We start from the raw sequence: 19,595 nt of genomic DNA, 5'->3' as shown, positions 1-19,595 counted from the left end.
AACCGAACCCTCAACTCAGTATTTCAAAAATAATTTTGGTAACACTGATATTAGTTGCCTAGATATCGATATGTTTGATTCTCCCCAAAGGGAAATCCATAATATATATAATTTTTAAAAAATAAAAGAAATGAGATATAGTAAAAAAAAAATAATAAATTTTGTTTCAGCCGGAAAAAATCAGTGTTGTTAAACGGTTCATTTTGAGCCGATTTTTAAAAACGGCCAACTTATTATTTTAGCCAAAGAAATATTGCCTAAGGCTCTAGATTTCCTAATAGATGTCTAGACCTTTGTGCCGTCTATAAGCAAAATCTTCAGGCTTGAGTAATATTTTCTGGATAAAATATTGAGTTGGCCGTTTTTAAAAGTAGGCTCAAATCGAGCCGTTTAACATCAAAAAATTGAAGGAAAACATTCGGCATATTTTTTGTGAGGAGGGGGTGTTAAATCGGGATCGGATATCAGGCAAGACAAACATCGTTTACTATCTCTTACGTAGCTATAAAAAAATTGATTGCGTCATTAGATAATTTGCAAAAAATTATGATTGACATTCTATGATATCACCTACCTTTAAAATTTAAAAACGCGTTGATAATGGTAGATTTTATTTAGTAATCAAAATTTATTCTTTTTTAGGATACATTACTCCAAGGTGTAGGTATTAGACAAGGTGCAGATATTGATATTGTCTTAGACAATATTGATAACAGAAAATGTATTGATTTCAAAACAGATGGTAAAAAAGAAAAATTATATCTGTTTTTTGATGGAGAAACAATATCAGGAAAGGTATGTTTTTTTTATTAAATTAAATCTATTTAATTTTAGGTTAATATAACGTTGAAAAAACCTGGTAGTAAGTTAGAACATCAAGGAATAAAAATTGAATTTATTGGACAAATAGGTGATGATTTATTTTACCAATGATTTTATTTAAAAAAATTATTAAAATAAAGATTTATACATATGCATCGCCATTAACTAGTTCTTTTGATGATAAATGCTTATATCTGATATTTTCAAGGGCAGAAAAAATAATATAGGTTATGGTTTAGTTACAGTTTTAAAAAAAGTTATAAAAGTTAAGCTTCAAAAACTTTTGTAATATTTATATCAAATTTTACTTAAATGAAGATATAGAGTGAGATGCAACTATAATATAATATTTGATAAAAATATGAGTGGACAAAGATTAAAAATAAATATTTGAAAGAAAATCATTTTCCACTGTAACTCATTATTAAATGACCCATTTAGTTGTATCAAATTGAATGCAAGTTTAGAAAGAAAGAATGCAATTAATCTGATTAATTAAATGGATTAATTTATATTTTATTTCTTATTATAATTAAAATACCAAAAAAAAATATATAATCTCCATAGAGAAAGCATCAAATATATTGAATATATGGTATTAAATTACCATTTATATACAAAATAACGTTTTTTTAAACCGGTTTAAATAAAGTTATATAGGTTTTGTTTGCTCCTTTATCTCATTTGGTATAAATGTTCATTTCTATATAACAATTTAGTTCACTCTAAGCCCCCTGTTTTAAGATATAAAGTCAAATTATTCTTAATTTATGCAAAAAAGTAAAGATTGGGGTTTGGGTCTATTGTTTTAAAAATACTCTCTGCCTGGGGTAAAATTTTTTTTTTTCTAGACTGAGCTGGGCCTCAATTTTAATTTTTTTCAGCCTGCACTAGGAATAACCTAAATTTTACTCTTTAACAAATAAGAATATTTTGGATAGTTTCTTTGTCTAGGCTGGCTTCATATATCTGATCATGTTTATAAAGGGGAAAGTGTAGGAACTCCATATATCCTAAGGAAGTGTGGATAGATTTTTAGGGGATAGAGAGTAAAAATGTTTTATATCTAGGATGATCCAAATGTTTTGCTATTAAATTATTTTCTACTCTTATAGACACTATCTTATATTTTATAAATATCAGCCTGCAGTACTATTTTCCTTACTCAAAAAATTTTCAACCCTACCCTGATTTTTTTCCTGTCAGGCCCAGTTTTATATTTTCAAGCCTGGCCCAGATATTTTAAAAAAAATTCTATTAACTTTTATAGCTAATAATGGTGATTTAAAATATTTTATTTTATAATATATAGCCTGGCCTTGCTATCTTTTAAAAAAAATACCTGAACTGGACCAATTTTTAAAAAATATTTAGGCCTGGTCAGGTTATATTAAATAATTAAAATACGGGATGGGCTTAGGGCCCTGCCTCAGGTCTCTGATAATTTTATTAGCAATAAAATTTTGCCTAGGCATTGCTATCTGATTACCAATGATTGTGTGAATTAGGGATATGTGTCTAAAAGTGTTTTGGGCCAGACCTATTTTAGAAAAATTGGTCAGGCTGGGTTTGGCCTAATATTGTTAAAAAGCTTGATGGACATCTATTTGCCAAATCTCTCTTAAATAATTTTTTTTAAAATTCTGGCTATTTTAAATTTTGCAAGAAACAATGGGCAATATTTTTTTAGGTATAGAATATTAATTTTATAAAAAAAATACTATATAATTTTAAACCAGAATGACAAATAATAATTTTTATTTCAAACTGGGCTCTTTGGGATAAATTAAAAAAAAATTCGTTAAAGATTGGGATGGGTGGACAAGATTTGGGCTTGTAATATTAGGCTCAATGTACATCACTAACATAAATCATTATAAAATATAAACATTATTTTAAGGAAAATATTTCACAAATTTTTCTGTTTTAACTAACTTACTATCAATTTGGAACATGATTTTAAAAAATGGTCCGATCCTAAATATTTTTATAGAGTTTTTTATGGTTATTAAATATTGGTCCAAACTATTATGTTAAAATATTTAAAGACAATCCCATTCCCCCCACTCCAAGGTTGTATTTTTTTATTATGAATTTTTAAATTTATTTTTAAAACGTTATCATGATAATTTTGCTTCATCACTATATGTTAGGTAATTTGTATTTTTCAGTTATCTTGAGAACTTATATCGTGATACTTTTATTTTATCATTAATCACGCGTTAATAATCATTTAAAAAAAATTTTTTTGGGAAACCATATCATGATACTTTTAATTTCATGATTCATATTAATTGGCTTTAACGTTTAAATAAACTTTTACAGTAAGATATTGTGAGGATATTTATGTATTAATTGGTATTTGACGTTTTAATAAAGCTTTCTTTTATTGTTCTGTTCCAAGCTTAATAAAAATGGCCATAATTTAAATTAGTTTTTATACACATTACAGTGTTGTGATGATTTAATGAAACATATTGACGATTAAATTCAAACCCATTCATATAACATTATAATATTTGCAAAAATAATTAAAATAACAAAAGAAATAATAAAAGAAATTTCAATAATGCTTTGTCTATATTTTATAACTAAGCACATTAATAATGAATATAACATTTTAAATTAATAATACTATCCGGGTTTTATTCTTACATGTCTGATATTATTGAATTTTCTTTGATTTATCTTATTTGTTTTATTTATTCGTATTGTTAGAAATCCTGATTTTTAAAAATGGCGAAATCGGAATTCTAGCCAATAAATATTACCTACGCCTTAATTCGCGCTAGCTGGTTTGCACTTGCTGTTCAAAGGACGACCCCGGGTTCGGACATTGAAGAAATTTCCCCTGGGTTGGGTTGTAAAATATGTCCGACCCGACCCAAAAAATACAAATATCTTTTGTTTCACAAAAATGTCAATCAGAAAAACTGATATTGATATGTAAATTTTTTTCATGCAAATTATTTTTATTCTTTTTTTAAATATTTTTCATATGTAAATTTTTATTAAAATATGATTATTAATATTTAAACTCGATCACAGCTGATTTAGAGTCAAAAAAAAGAAAGATGGTGAATACAAACAAGACACATTTAACATTTAAATTTTAAAATATTTATATTATAATTTATGCAATATATATTTATGAATATTTAATTAAATATAAAATATTTAAATATATCTAAAATAATATTTAAATATATATATAAAGTAATATTAAATTATACATAAATATAAAGTAATATTTAAATATATATAAACTAATTTTTAATAAAATAAAATATAGGAAGAATGTATTTAAATATATAATCATCGCTAAAATAATTTATAATAATTAATTAATTAATTAATATAAATGAATTTTGTTAATAACAGAATGTAGACAATCTGGCTTATGTTAATTGTCAGGTGTAAAAGATTAATCTGAAATTTCTGAACCCATCTGATTCTAAGCTAAAATAAATTTTACATTGATAGTGGAATGTGTATATATTTATCAAGATCTTTAAGTGGATAGTTAAAAATTGAAAAGTTAACATAATCCAGTATATCATATTAAAATTGTTTAATTATTTCTAGTGCTGTAAACGTTACTACAAAAAAGAAACGCGTTTACTCGTTACATCTGAAAAAAGGAACCCATTACGGTTGCCTTAAAAAGGAACGCGCGTTGAACGACTTGTCTTTATCTGAAAAATTTGTAATTCAGATTTATTATAAGAGTCTCATATGCAATTATCCTTATTAAGACTATCTATTAATTTCTAGGCATTATAAAAAGAGTTCTTTCCCATGCTTCCCTTAAAAATGGCTGCAGAGTTTGAAGATCGCCCCCATTTTATTCCACAATAGCTTACACTTAGAAAATGTAATTTTTGAAATGGTTTTAGAGAGTACATCGTTATTTGGCGTTTCAATGTCAACACTAATAAAAAATAAATAATTTTATAGTACAATTAAATGTTTTTATTTTTTAAATATTTTTTATGAAGATCTTTAAGTGGATAGTTAAAAAGTGAAAAGTTAACATAATCCAGTATATCATTTTCGGTTAAGAAGGGTATCGCCATTACTTGATGTGGGGAATTCTGCGATCTTGTTGGAGGAAAGTCAAGAGGCTCTCCCTTCCATGTTCAATCCGACACTAGAAGCTCAAGATAGTGATGTGGGGATTCTGCGATCTTGTTGGAGGAAAGTCAAGAGGCTCTGCCTTCTTTGATTAATCATACAGAAGAAGATGGAGAGAGTGGTCTCCCTCTTTTACCATTTTTAGACGAAATGCGCTTATATATTATTGCCAAATAAAAACAAAGAAACGTATCTAAAAATGTTGAATCTTTTAAAAAACTATTGTCGATCTATAAGAATATTATTTTCTCCTCCTAAAGCACTTATAGATTTTGAAATGGGAGTACTTACAGCACTCGAAGAAGTTTTTTCTACCATTTCTGTCAAGGGATGCTACTTTCACTATTGTCAATATATTTTAAGACGTATACTGGGTAATAGGTTGACAGCATATAGTCGATTTTATCCTGATTTTAAAAGATTTTATCGCAGACTTATGGCAAGAGGGAGGCCACTCTCTCCATCTTCTTCTGTATGATTAATCAAAGAAGGCGGAGCCTCTTGACTTTCCTCCAACAAGATCGCAGAATTCCTCACATCACTATCTTGAGCTTCTAGTGTCGGATTGAACATGGAAGGGAGAGCCTCTTGACTTTCCTCCAACAAGATTGCAGAATTCTCCACATCACTATCTTGAGCTTCTAGTGTCGGATTGAACATGGAAGGGAGAGCCTCTTGACTTTCCTTCAACAAGTTCCCAGAAATCCCCACATCACTGTCACCAGCTTCTTGTGGAGGATCTATCAAAGGAGGCACTAATGTCGTGACTTAAGGAAAAATGTATTAAAAAATTTTGATTAAATATTTATAATAAAATTTAAAAGATAATATATTAAGAAAAATTTGATTAAATATTTATAATAAAATTTAAAAATTATTTTATAAAATACTTCCTCTTCTTCCACTCAAATATTTGCAAATATCTAGAAAACAATAAATCACATCTTATATATTAAATAATTTACCATTGCATGCTGCTGTTTCAGTAAATAGGTTATTTACTGTATAACCTTTCCCAGGACAGGTTGGAGAAATACAGGTAAAATATATTTTACTTTTATAATAACTTGACTTTCTATATGTAGAAGGTGTCATTATTTAAAAAATTCTAAAAGATTGTTATAAATATAAAATGATATCTATTAGAAAATATAAATAATTTACCATAATTATTGTTCTTCTAATGTTCTAATGTTGTGAAAATTCTAAAAGATTAATATATATAATGATTTCTTAGAAAATAGAAATATACCTAATTTTATCCATATGTGTTCAAATGTTGTTAAAATTCTAAAAGATATATGAAAAATTTTAGAAAAAAAAATTTGCCATGCATCATTAAAACCAATTACCTTTGCCTTTAAGGTTCAGAAAAATATTTGCTAATACTAAGATAGAATCTTGCTAATACTAAGTTGAGAATAATTGCTAATATTGTACTTTATTTTACAATTTTCTAGAAAATAATAAATGACATTAAAATCAATTACCTTTGCCTTTAAGGTTCAGAAAAATATTTGTTGTTTGCTTTTGAGGTTCAGAAAAATATTTGATAATACTAATATAAAATCTTGCTAATATTGTTCTTTATTTTACAATTTTCTAGAAAAATATATATGTAAATATTAATTATGTAAAATATTTTAATTAATACAATTACCTTTGCCTGGTTCAGAAAAATATTTGATAATACTAATATAGAATCTTGCCAATATTGTTCTTTATTTTACAATTTTCTAGAAAAATATATATGTAAATATTAATTATGTAAAATATTTTAAATAAAACAATTACCTTTGCCTTTAAAGTTCAGAGAAATATATATGTAAATATTAATTAAAACCAATTACTATGTAAAATATTTTAATGATAAATTTTAGGAAAAAAAATTTGCCATTTGACTCAAAATAGTTTGATGACAAAAGAAAGATAAATGAATCAGACCGATACCTTTAAACTCAAATTAGAAAAGGATTTTTAGTTGGGCTCGGGTTGGATCTAAATATGTATGCTCTGGGACAAAATTTTTTTAAAAAATTAGGGTTCGGGCCGTGAAAAAATTACCTTGCAGACCTCTAGCGCTAACTATGAATTCAGTTTTACTCTTTTCTCAAAAGGTTGGCTCTCTTTTCACGAAATCCCGAAGCTTAGAAAATATTTGTTTGGCCATAATCTCGATTTTTATCTTTTCAACAATACTATCGAAAACTATGGATATATAGTTCGTTATTTTAAGTTTAACAAGTCTTAAATTTAGTATCTTGTAAACACAATAGAGTTCAAATATTAACCCAAATGAGCAATGGACCGAGCCTATTATTTTTTGAAATAATTCGAGCTCGGTCGCTAAATTTTTAAATATGATGTATCTTGTGAAATATCGATATATTATAAAATTGTTATCTTTTTACAATTAAAAATATGTCATTTTTTTTATTTAAATAAATTCGGACTGGGCAGACAAATAATTATAATTATGGGTAGAAAACTTATTTGGACGAACAAAAAAAAATTCTTTCGGGATCGAGTCGGACAAATTTTTGTGCCGGGTTAGGAAAATTGGGCCCAATGCAAATTATTAATTTACATACATTTTTAAAAGTAAAACCTTTAATACAATATTTATTCATAATTTAAAGAATTATTCTATGACAGAGGAGGTCACTACGAATTTATATCACTAATGAAAGAATTGGCACGCCCCTCAGAACTAACTCAAAACACATGTTATGATTTTGAATTTCTTCAAGTTGAAAAACCCTTTGAATCTTACATGGGAATTAATGTGAGATTAAGGTTAAATAATTAAATTACAAAAAAAGTGTTTATTTATATTTAAAAAAATTAGGTATTTTTTGAGGGTTACAATTGAACGAAGGCTCAGAGACATTATAAAAGAGTTAGATATTATAGTTTATACCCTATCACTTTACCAAGAGGTCTCCCCAAGTATTAAAATGGAAGTGGGCATTGAAGATTGTTTACATATTGAATTTGAATACAATAAATCCAAGTATAAATTTAAAAAATTTTAAATCGAATATTTAAATTTAAATAAATATGCTTTGAATTGACAATATTTTTATATGATGAGAAAAATGAAGGATCAGAGCTACTAACTATTAATCATATTTCAATGTTTGGTGCCTGTTAGTGCTTCAATTCAGAAGGTAACAGAATTTAAGGAAAAAGGGTATTAGAAAAACAAAATTTTGGCCATCACTTTTATAAGTCGAATGAAAGCACTAACTAATGTCAATTAAGGCTTAGTAAGTAGAGGTAGGTTAATTGCTTCGATCAATTTAATAGCTGAAATTAAGGAAAAAAAGATAGACTGACATAGCAACGCGCAAAGAATTTATTATCAAATTCTAAATAAGCGTGATTGTGTGTAAGTTGGAGGGTTTATGGTAATTGAAGGTATGAAGAAGGTAAATTTGAGGTAGATTCAGTAATGATATTGGGTATTAAGTTGAGAAGTGGAAGGTAATGAGGGGATGAAGATTTGATATAAAGGGTAATGATTGATCATTGATAATGTCATTTAATAAAGAGGGGACCTATTTAAGTTAAATATTTTTTTATAAGATGTCCATATTGTCATTTGTTTGTGTGTGTTTGTAATAATTTGAATTATGAGTATTTTGAACACTCAGATCCTAAAGAAATTTATACCCGTTTCAATTCATATTATAATTCTTGGTCTCAAATTGACTGTTTTATTTGCTCCAAATCTACAATTGGTTGGATAACTAATATTAAATAATTCACCAAGTAACATTTAACTCAGATCATAAAATTGTTATATGTTAACTGAAGATTCAAAAATATGGAACAAAACAAAAAATAGAAGAATAAAACTTGATTTAATGCACTAAATGATCATAATACTAGAGAAGAACGAAATTCAAGAAGTTCCTTAATATATATTTTTTTAAAAACCTTGTGACGCTAGTTAAAAATCATATTCAAACTGTAAATAGTTTAAAAAAACACTGATAATCTTTGGAAAAATACTTCTGAAATTTTTATCAAATTGGCTGCTAACTCTTTACCAATTAATCAAAGATATCCAGATTGGATTTCGTTAGAATCTTAAGTCTTGTTGGAACTGGTCATTACATGAAAAACAGAACTAATTATATACTTTATATAGATTAAGAAGAGATAAAAAAAGCTTCCATAGAGAAAAGGGCTGATGAATAAGGAATAGCTTATTTTATACCAATATAATAAAAACATAATAAATAGATCATATATTCAAACTTGGTTGCTACAACTAAAGACTCCTTGCTGGCCAATCTTTTTGTAAATCATGCAAAAATTTAAACACAAACTGGACGTGAACTTTAAATTAAATGATTTCTCGAATTGTATAAATCTTTCTAGAATTTTAAGAGCAGCATTTATTTTTATACCACCCGCCTTATCATCAGCCCGGATTTTTTTAAAATTTAGTTTTTTTTTGCTAATAATATTTATTGCTTTTTTAGGAATAAATATAAGCCCTAAAGAATGAAATAGGCCTCATTTTAAATGCTTTTATTCAACTTTTAAGCGTGAAGTTGGCAAAAATTTTGTTTTATTTCTAATACCCCCCCCCCCCCCCCTTCATTCATATCGCCTCATAAATTGATTGAAGTAATAAAAAGTGGCATGGGATCTCCTTTAAGGCTTTCCAATTGTTCTGTCATCACAGAACTTTAAAAATAAACTATTTGAAAAGATCAAAAATTTTAACGATGTATTTTATGAATACTCGTTTGGTTTATAGATTTATAGTCAGGTTTACTTGATACTAATTTTCCTTTTCTTATCTTCATTTTCCACCATCCAGATCATCCATATATTGAATGTATATATATAAATAATAAATATTCCATAATTCCAGATATCACTTGAAAGATGCCATTGTGGGAAAAATATATTTTTTACTAGTTCGTATCAAAATAAAATATATGGAATTAGCTATATTGAAAAAGGAAACTACTGGATCGGGTAAAATATAATGATTTTGAATTTTAATTACTTTTATTTATAAATATTCGGTCACATTTTTTTTGTTTCAAAATTAAAAATAACCTCTGCAATTTTATCAAATTTATCTGGCAAGTTTTCTTTCATTTTATTTTTTTTCCTCACATTAGACTGTGTCCAAAATATAAAAAAAATTCTTAGAAAATTTTAAAAATTTAACATACGATTTCATGAAACTTTTCGAATTTTTTAAAGAAGATTTTGGAAATAGCTATATATAACTTGCGAAAATATCTTAATTAAAAAAAAGGTCAAAATACATATCTCGATAATGAAACTGTGGCAAAATATGAAATTATGGATGGTGCTCCTGTTAAAGGTTACAAATATATTTTGCAATTAATATAATTGAAACTAATGTAATTTACTATTCTTTAATCTTTATTGGTGGGGGAAGAATTTAACTCGGTATTTTATTGCTTAAAATATTAAGTTAATTTTTTTTTAAATAGGTAACATTTTATAATTAACTTTAATTATATTTATTGGTTTTATTAACTTAGGGAATGAAGGTTTTTGTTTTGGAAATCAGAAAAGAATTGTTTCTGCGAGTACAAATTTTAGGAAACAAATGTTATTTTCGATGATAATCGATTTTGAAAATATGACTAAATGCCGCGTAAGTCGCATTGCATAATGCCACCAGTTTGTTTTAAATAATGCTCGGCCATCTTAATTTTTTTAAAAACTATCTTCAAATTTAAAAAAAAATTCAATATTTTTAAATTTTATTAAATATAACTAAGTTTAAATAAATATTAAAATATTGTTAAAAGCTTTATCTCTGATATTTCATCCCTTTTAACGACCTGCATACAAAATATAACGTTCTTGTATTTATTCCTCTTTACAGCCCCACACCATCACATAGAATTTATGTCATATTTTTCGCCTTATGACAAAGTATAAAAATTTAAAATCAAGATAGATGTACTTTCTAGAGAGATTGAATACTAGATATATATCTGAACTTAGAATTATTTCATGAGTGTATTTTTATAGAATTAGAATTCCGAAGATCCAATAAGATTATTTTTAGCATTCTATTTTCTCTCATTTTGGACATCCGGTTTATTATATTTATATATTACCATTATTATACCTTTCTTCTTCTTCTTCTCCGTTTTATGGCGATTTCCAGGTTTACCCGGGTAGGCCAGTTTTCTCTCTGATTTTTATTTTCCATTTTTGACGGTCATGAGTAGTGTTGTTAAAAGGCTCGTTTTGAGCCGATTTTTAAAAACGGCTAACTCCATAGCCAGAAAAATATGATGAAAGCCTAGAGATTTTTCTCATAGATGGAACATAGTATTGAACATCTATTGGCGAAATCTCGAAGCTTAGGCAATATTTTCCCGGCTATAATGTTGAGTTAGCCATTTTTAAAAATCGGCTCAAATCGAGCCGTTTAACAACACTAGTCCTGAGCATCAATATTTGTAAGATTCATGCTTCTCATATCCGCCGCTATCACATTTGTCCACGTCATCTTGGGTCTTCCTCTAGGTCTTGATCCTCCTACTTCCATCATTGTGCATCTCTTTACCAAGTCATCTTTTTTCATACGTTCCACATGCCCAAACCATCTTAGTCTATTTCGTCGCATTACCATTCCAATCATTTCTATACCCAATCTTGCTCGCAATTCCTTGCTAGTTTTTCTCTCTCTCAGAGATACCCAACATATCCATCTAATCATCCTCATCTCTGTTCTTTCTTAATTGACTTCGTGAGTCGCTTTCATTGCCCATGTTTCACCGCCATAAACTAAACAACTTCTCACACAGCTTACGTAAACTTTCCCCTTTAACTTCAGAGTGACTTTTTTATTTGTAAGAATAGACGACATCTCTCTGAACTTCTTACAAGCTTGTCTGGTCCTTGCAACAACGGCAGAATCTACACCACCATCTGCGTTTAGCATATCACCTAAATAACAAAACTTATCCACCTTTTCTAGGGTTAACCCATTGCCAATATCCAGACCACCATTTTCTATGTTATCATTATTATATATTCCTTTCATGCATGTTCTACAAATAAAGGTCATTTTTCCTAACATCAAACTTCCCTTTTCCCGGCTACATCTATTATGTACCCATTTCTGGCATCTGGTGCATTGGATAGAATTTCTAGCAACTCCTTTCCCACATACACCACAAGGCCACTTACCGGATTCCTCCATCTTTAGGTTTTCCCCACCAATCATTACCTTTGTCTTTGATGCATTCATTTTCAAGCCCTTTGCTTCCATAGTCATCTTCCATTTACTAATTTTATCCCTCAATTCTTCCTCACTGTTTGCCATTAATACAAGGTCATCTGCATTTAATAGCTTCCAGGGAAGTCCTTCACGCATTTCTTTAGCCACCACATCCATTACTAAGATAAATAATAATGGACTCAGCACGGATCCTTGATGAAGTCCTACCTTCACCTCAAAGCTGTCACTATCATCATAATCCGTCCGTACTGCTGTTTGTGCTCCAACATACATTGCCATCACTGCTATAACAATCATTCCTCCACTCCTGATTTTTTCAAGGCCCATCTAGTAACCTCACGCGGCACCCTATCAAATGCTTTCTCCAAATCAACAAACGCATAATAGGGTTTCTTTTCTTCGCAAGATACTTCTCCTGCATTTGTCTCACCACAAAAATTTCATCTGTCGTGCCTTTTCCCGATGTAAAACCAAACTGCATTTCATCAATTTTAATTTGTTCCCTTATCCGCTTCTCTAACACTCTCAAATACTTTCATTGCATGTTCCAAGAGTTTAATAGCTCTGTAAGACCCGCAATCTAAAGGATCACCTTTCCCCTTGTATACTGGGATAATTATACTTCTTCGCCAGTCCTCGGGTTGATTGGTTAAATTCATTAACCACCATCGTTAAACCCGATGCCTTCCCTTTTAACATCTTTTTCACTGCTCTCTTTATCTCGTCTTTGCCAAATTTACACCCTGGACCTTCTACCTTTGCACAACTAACATTATTATCCCATTCATTTTCTTCATTCAAAAGTCCTTTCATGTAAATCTTCCAGGTGTTCTTAATAACACTACTATCAATCACCATTTTTTTCCCCATATTTTTCAAACACTTTACACCTATCACATCCTGCCTCTTTTTTTGACATCTGCTTTGCCATTCGAATTATATTTCCAATTCCATCAGCGCAATCCATTTCTTTAGCAAACTCGTGTCTTTTTTCTTCTTGAGCCTTCGCTATTAATTTCTTAGCATTTCTTTTAGCCATCTAGTAAATATTGTTATCACTATTAACTTTGCTATTATACCATACTTTGAAAACCTCCGTTTCTCATCCACAGCTTTCGCTACCTCCGAGTTCCACTACCAAGTCTCCTTATGTCTTAGCGGCCCTTTTGTCCATCCACATACCTCCTCAGTTGTCATCACCCAGGCTTTTTTCATGGCTTCCCACTTGTCCCAGATGCTTGTGCCACCTCCGCCTCCCTAATCGCCAATGTCATTGAATTGACGTCTAGCACTCTCCTTCAATTTCCAATCCTTCAGTCTTGGCAAAAACTTTCTTTTAGTGACCCTGGCACCTTTAAGAGTGAGATCTCCTACAACTAGTCGATGCTGATTTATACATTCCTCTCCCGGTATCACTTTCATATTTTTTACTATACATCGATCACTTCTCCTTAATAACAAGTAATCCACTGCACTTTTGGTACTACCCGACTTATAAGTCACCAGCTTCTCGGATTCTTTCTTAAACATTGTATTACAGACAATCATATCCATAGCATCACTAAAATCTAAAATCCTCTCTCCTTTCAAATTTCTCATGCCGTTGAACCCTCCATGTACTCCTTCATAACCCTCACTACTCGCTCCCACATGTCCATTCAGATCACCAGTCAGGATAATCCCCTCTTCATTTGCCAGTCTTGATGTCACACCCAATAGACCCAAAAAATATCATTCTCTTCTTCACTTCTTCCAACCTGAGGAACATATGCCGAGATAATATTATATAGCTTTCTACCAAAAATCATCTTGATAACTTATCTGGTTATCTAGCCTTCTCACTTCGACTACTTTGTCTACCAATTTCTCCGCAACCAATACCCCAACTCCAGCCTTACCATCATTACTTCCTTGCCAAAAAAATTTATATTTTTCGCTAGTCTTGCCAATCATTCTGGCCCCATTTCCTTTCCATCCTGTATGCAGCATACATCTATATGCCTTCTGTGCAATACATAGACGACTTCTCCCGCTCTTCCCGTCATACTCCCAACATTCCATGTCACGACCCTAACTCGATCCCCCGTCCTTTCTACAATGTCCTTTTCCTGAGACCATTATAATTGTAATTTTAAAAAAGGTTATATTTATGATTATGACTGAAATATAAAGGCATACGATAATATAATTTACTAAAACATTATAAAATTGTAGGTGACCGAATTTTTAGTGCAAGTAGCCTATTGTTTCAAAAACTTTAACTGATTGATTCCAAATTATCAAAATTTATTTAATTTTGCATTATTTATAGCTAAAAATATTTGTCTATTATTAGGTTATAAAAAAAACTAAGACTGAAATAAAATATGGGTGGCCGAGCATCAATGACGTTGGGTAGTATACACCTATTTTACTTTATAATATGGAAATTATTCGGAATTAATACAACTAGTAAACAGACGATAAAATTATTTAATTTACCACACAAATTATCTTGTGGAAACCCTATTTTGCAACACTCGATTCTTACGCTAACCATGTAGTTAAACTTACCCTCACATTAAATATATTACATTTTTATCAAAATGACTTTTTTCGCGATTTGATTTTGACTCACAAATAATGATAGATTACCTATGTAGCCAATCCCAAAACTGCAAAAAAATTTGTCTTCTATTAAAAACTGAGATTTAAGCCAATTTTTTAGGCATTTAATAACTTTACCCAAAATATCTTCAAATTATTTTCACCTTCGCGAAGCGTTAATACTCGTATTTTATTAAATGGAGTGTAAAATTTCGAAATTTATCAATATTTATTGGCGTTTTTTTTAAATAATAACATTTGAAAGGTGAATCCATACCTATCCGCCTCTTCTTAAGTGGATACGATTTGACGCCAACTATGCGGGACATCAACAAAAAGTTTTCGGTTAGATATTATTTGAATCTCGTACTCGTTGACGAAGAGGAGAGACGATATTTCAAACAACAAGTAAAGTTTTTATAAATCCTTAAGCCTGTAAGGTTGTCTTATAAAAATAAAAGGTTAGAATAGTCCGATCCCAATGTCATATAATACCACCACGTTTCATTCATTTAAATGTACATCAATATAAATTAGCTGGTAATCAGGGTGAATTTTTTTTAAAAAAAGTATTTTAATAACGAATACTTTTTGAAATTTTTTTTATAGTATTTCCAATAGTTATGCTTAGCTCTCTCATTTAAAAAAAATTAATAGTTATGAGTTTATAAGGAAAATTAAGTTATAAAATATAAAATTTTGTTACTTTCTCTTCAATTTCATCATTTTAATATAATAGGATGAAATAGGTAAAATTTTGAGTTTTTTTTTAACCAACTCGGATACCGAAATTAATATTTAAAAAAGGAATAATGGAATTTTAATCTATAATAAAAAATTAAAAGTATATGTATTTATTTGAATTATAATAAATACAAGATAATTTTTATACTCCAAATAATGGCATAAATTTTGTTAATTGCACCTCAAATCGTTCTAAACTTTCTGTTCTAACTCTAGTAACATGTCTGGCAATTGGAAAAGAGGAGCAGAACATAAGGCATACAATATCTTTGAATGTAAGGGAAATTCTTGAAAAAATGAATGGTGAGATGGTAAAAAGTCAAGAAATTTCTGAAGTAGGTCAAATTTATCCTAAAGTTCCTCACTAAATTTGGATATTTCTGTTTTGTCTCCAGCAGGTGAGCCTAGATGAGTAAAGCTTAGTGCAACATTTCTAAAAAAAATCGAACGCGTTCAACGTTCATTGACAAAAATCGAACGCGTTCACGTTCATGTTCAAAAAAAAGGAACGCGTTCACCTTCATAAAACCGTTCAAAATTTTGTGATAAATTTTTTTAAAATTTAATTTAATATATAAACTTATATTTTTAAAATAATATAGTTTTATTTTGATATTATAATATAATATAGCGAATAAAAAGATATTTTTATTTATAAAAAATTTTTCTTATTAAATTTTAATAACAATTGTTTTCAAAATATTTATCTGATAGACAACACTTGGCAGTTAATACGGCATTAGCTAAACTAAAAACGCGCACAGGGGCAGATGAGGGGATTGCGGTATTATACTTAATAAACAATTCTTTTGACATGGAGAATTAAATAAAAACATATTGTTTTGTTATTTGCAAAAAAATGAGATAAGTTATTCTCCTCCAATCCATTCTCTACTCTCGACAAAAAAAAGGATATCTCGAAATTAACAGTTCTCTAGGGTTTTTTAAGCATTTTTTTCAATAACGCTAAAGTTTATTTTTAATAGGTTCGTTCTGTGGAAGTTTTATCCATTACAATTGAAGTTTGAATGCTGGATGTATAATTGCAGAAAGACATATTGATCCTTATATATATGTTCAAATTTTAATGATTTAAATTAGTTATATCATATAAAATCAAATAATTAATATTAAAATCAAATGTCGTTTTAAATTGAAACCTGAAGATTTTGACAATATAATATTTTTGGCCACATTTTACACTTGGTATGCATTGGATTAGTTTCTTCAGTATAGGATGTTAATGTAAAACATTTATCATATTTGGCCATAGTAATGATAATTCATCTGATTTTGGATTTTAAGTATCAGATGATGAGGATTAAATAATAATATCCATGCTTATGCTAATCTATTAAATTAAAATATAAACAATAATATTCAAATTAATAAACTATGTGTTAAAAAAATTGAAATGTGAAAAGGAAATACACAGCCGATTAAAAAATATAAATAATACATTTTTTTTAAAAAATCGGTAATATTAATTTTTTCAAATAAATAAAAATATTTTTAAAATTGAATGAACTTTAAATTCGAACGCGTTCGTCAAAAAGGAACGCGACGTTCAAAGTTCGTCAAAAATAAAAGGAACGCCGTTCATCATTTTTTTCAAAAAAACGAACTTCTGAACGCGTTCGTTTACAACACTAGTAAACTAGATTTTTCTCACTATAGTGTTGTATATTTTAATAATTATTTGAATATTGGAATAGGATTTTATTTGTTTTGTATAGTTAAATAATTTGAATAGTTATGTTATTGAAAATTTTGATTATTATTGTATAGTAATTTAATATTAGTTTTATATTATTATATGTATGTATATGATTATATTTGAATATTTAATTTTTGTTAGTTAAATTACTATATTGCGAAATTCGAATTTTTAATTTTTGAATATTAGAAAATATAAAATTATTATAAAGTTGATCATTGTGTTTTTTTGTTTAGAAATTGATTTTTAATAAAGAATTGAGTATTAGTAAGTGGACAATTTATACAAAATTATTTAAATTTTTATTTTTAGATTTAATTTCTTCAAAATATTACTCTGCAATTTCTATTGGAATATCTGTCAATTTTCTCTTAAGCCATACAATAAATATATTACGATACTCCAATCCCAACATTTTTCTAGGATGATCTATTTAGCGAATTTTTAATTATCACCGAAATACTCCAAATGCAACTACCGGTAAATCCCCTGCCGAAATTATGTTTGGAAGGCGAAATTGTCTACAAGGGAAAGGACTGAAAACGCATTATAGAAACAAAAATATTATAAAGATAGGAATGTTGACTCCCATGAATTTGTAGAGAATCAAAGGTTTGGCTAGAAAACGAAAGGACTGCGAGATGGCATGAAGGGACAGTTCAACGGAAAAGTACGATATTGTATGATGTTGAATCTGAGGGTATTGCTAAAATTAAGCATGTTGACCAACTGAGGGATGCTCATGTACAAGCTAAGGAAATACCCATAACAATGACTGAGGACTTGGACAATGCAAAACACAATGGAAATACAAAAAAATAAAATAAAATAAAATTTTCGTTTGGCAACCTTACTTAGAACAAATGAATACATTAGCCAAAAATTTTTTATATAAATCACAACGTCTAATCATAATCTAATTATTTAAATATATATTATTTTTAATTATTAAATATCAATCTTTTTTATATATATCATATAGTTTAAATCCTTAGTTTGTAAGGAAAATTATGTTATAATACAGAAAATTTTGTTACTTTCATTTCAATTTCATCATTTTAATAAAATAGGATGAAATAGGTAAAATTTTGAGTTTTTTTTTAACCAACTCGGATACCGAAATTAATATTTAAAAAAAAGGAATAGTGGAATTTTAATCTATAATAAAAAATTAAAAGTATATGTATTTATTTGAATAATAATAATACAAGATAATTTTTATTTTTTGGTATTTAAAATACTAATACTTTCAAAATTATTTAAATAAATACTAAATACAAGAAAAGAATAACATGGGAAACAAAATGTCATGTCACAAGCTGATTTAAACTCAACGACCCTTTAAAATACATTTTAATGAATGAATCGCAGTCTAGGAAAATATTATATTTCATTGTCGGGTCTATAAATAAACTAGCTACCTAAAGTTGAATCTAATATCTTTAAAATTTATATTTTTATATATAAGATATGTGTTATATTACAAATAAACAATCAGATAATTACCAGATTATTAGTAACGCACGTCACTAACTAATTCCTTTTAAATATGCTATAGAGTTTTAAATTAAAAAATTTAATAATAATTTCAATATCTTGGAAAATAAATATTTTTATAAAAATTTTCATCCATAACAGGAAATCATTCTCTGGCGTAAAGGAGAAAAGCTTAGGAGAAATATTGTACACAGTGAAAATCCATCGTCGGCATGAATATTTATATATTTTTATTTTTTAATTATACCGATACAAGAATGTATGCATAAGATTATTTATATTATAAAATAATATATTTTTTTAATTTTAATAAAAAATAACAAAAGAGTTTATATTTGTATATTCTTTATTTCATGCTATTTGTTTATATAAATTATATTTTTTTTATTATTATACTACCTAAAAAGTTTCCAGGTTTTTTATTTTCATTTAGCATAAGAAAATTAAACTCATTTCTTTAATTTAGATAATTATGTTTTAACAAATATATGGTTTTAAGTTTTAACTATAACTATTTACTTTTTCTATTTTTCAAATAGTTGGCTGAATAATTTTGTTGCAATATTCATGTATTAATTTACAGAGGAGGAGATAATTTAATACTAAAAATAACATTTTTAATATAAAAAAAAATAAGGTAAATTCCAGGAAAGATTTTAACATAAAAGGAAAAGTTTTATATTAAAAAAATCTAAATCATTGTTAATTATATTATTAAAAAGCTAATCTATTAATTTTGGTGTACACAGAAATTATTTTAAATATGAAGATTGTGATAGAATAATTTAACAAAGGTAGGGACTCGAAACCTGAAAATACTTTTTAATCGGTTAT

At 28.0% G+C, this 19,595-nt stretch overlaps 1 protein-coding gene across 1 annotated transcript; it reads left to right on the top strand.

Moving 5' to 3' along the window:
* The first annotated feature begins 543 nt into the window (after positions 1–543).
* Positions 544–19,091, top strand: LOC135926388 (vacuolar protein sorting-associated protein 26B-like). Its single transcript, XM_065462254.1, has 9 exons — positions 544–603; positions 643–795; positions 835–910; positions 7,596–7,752; positions 7,805–7,969; positions 9,848–9,954; positions 10,244–10,312; positions 15,069–15,211; positions 18,903–19,091. The coding sequence occupies exons 1-9, from the start codon at positions 601–603 to the stop codon at positions 18,975–18,977; spliced, it is 948 nt and encodes a 315-aa protein (XP_065318326.1). The 5' UTR covers positions 544–600; the 3' UTR covers positions 18,978–19,091.
* The last annotated feature ends 504 nt before the right edge of the window (positions 19,092–19,595 follow it).

Source organism: Gordionus sp. m RMFG-2023, chromosome 3, assembly GCF_954871325.1.
Source record: "Gordionus sp. m RMFG-2023 chromosome 3, tfGorSpeb1-WG-v2, whole genome shotgun sequence".
Lineage (NCBI taxonomy): Eukaryota > Metazoa > Nematomorpha > Gordioida > Chordodea > Parachordodidae > Gordionus > Gordionus sp. m RMFG-2023.
The sequence above is the reverse complement of the archived record's forward strand: the minus strand, read 5'-3'. Positions and strand labels throughout refer to the sequence as shown.

What these genes read in the sequence shown, in the direction of transcription:
- LOC135926388 (XM_065462254.1), top strand. An exon ending in TTTGAATACAATAAATCCAA is followed by an intron (nt 7,970 to 9,847) that starts GTATAAATTTAA and finishes CCATAATTCCAG; the next exon opens with ATATCACTTGAAAGATGCCA. An exon ending in GGATGGTGCTCCTGTTAAAG is followed by an intron (nt 10,313 to 15,068) that starts GTTACAAATATA and finishes AACATTTGAAAG; the next exon opens with GTGAATCCATACCTATCCGC.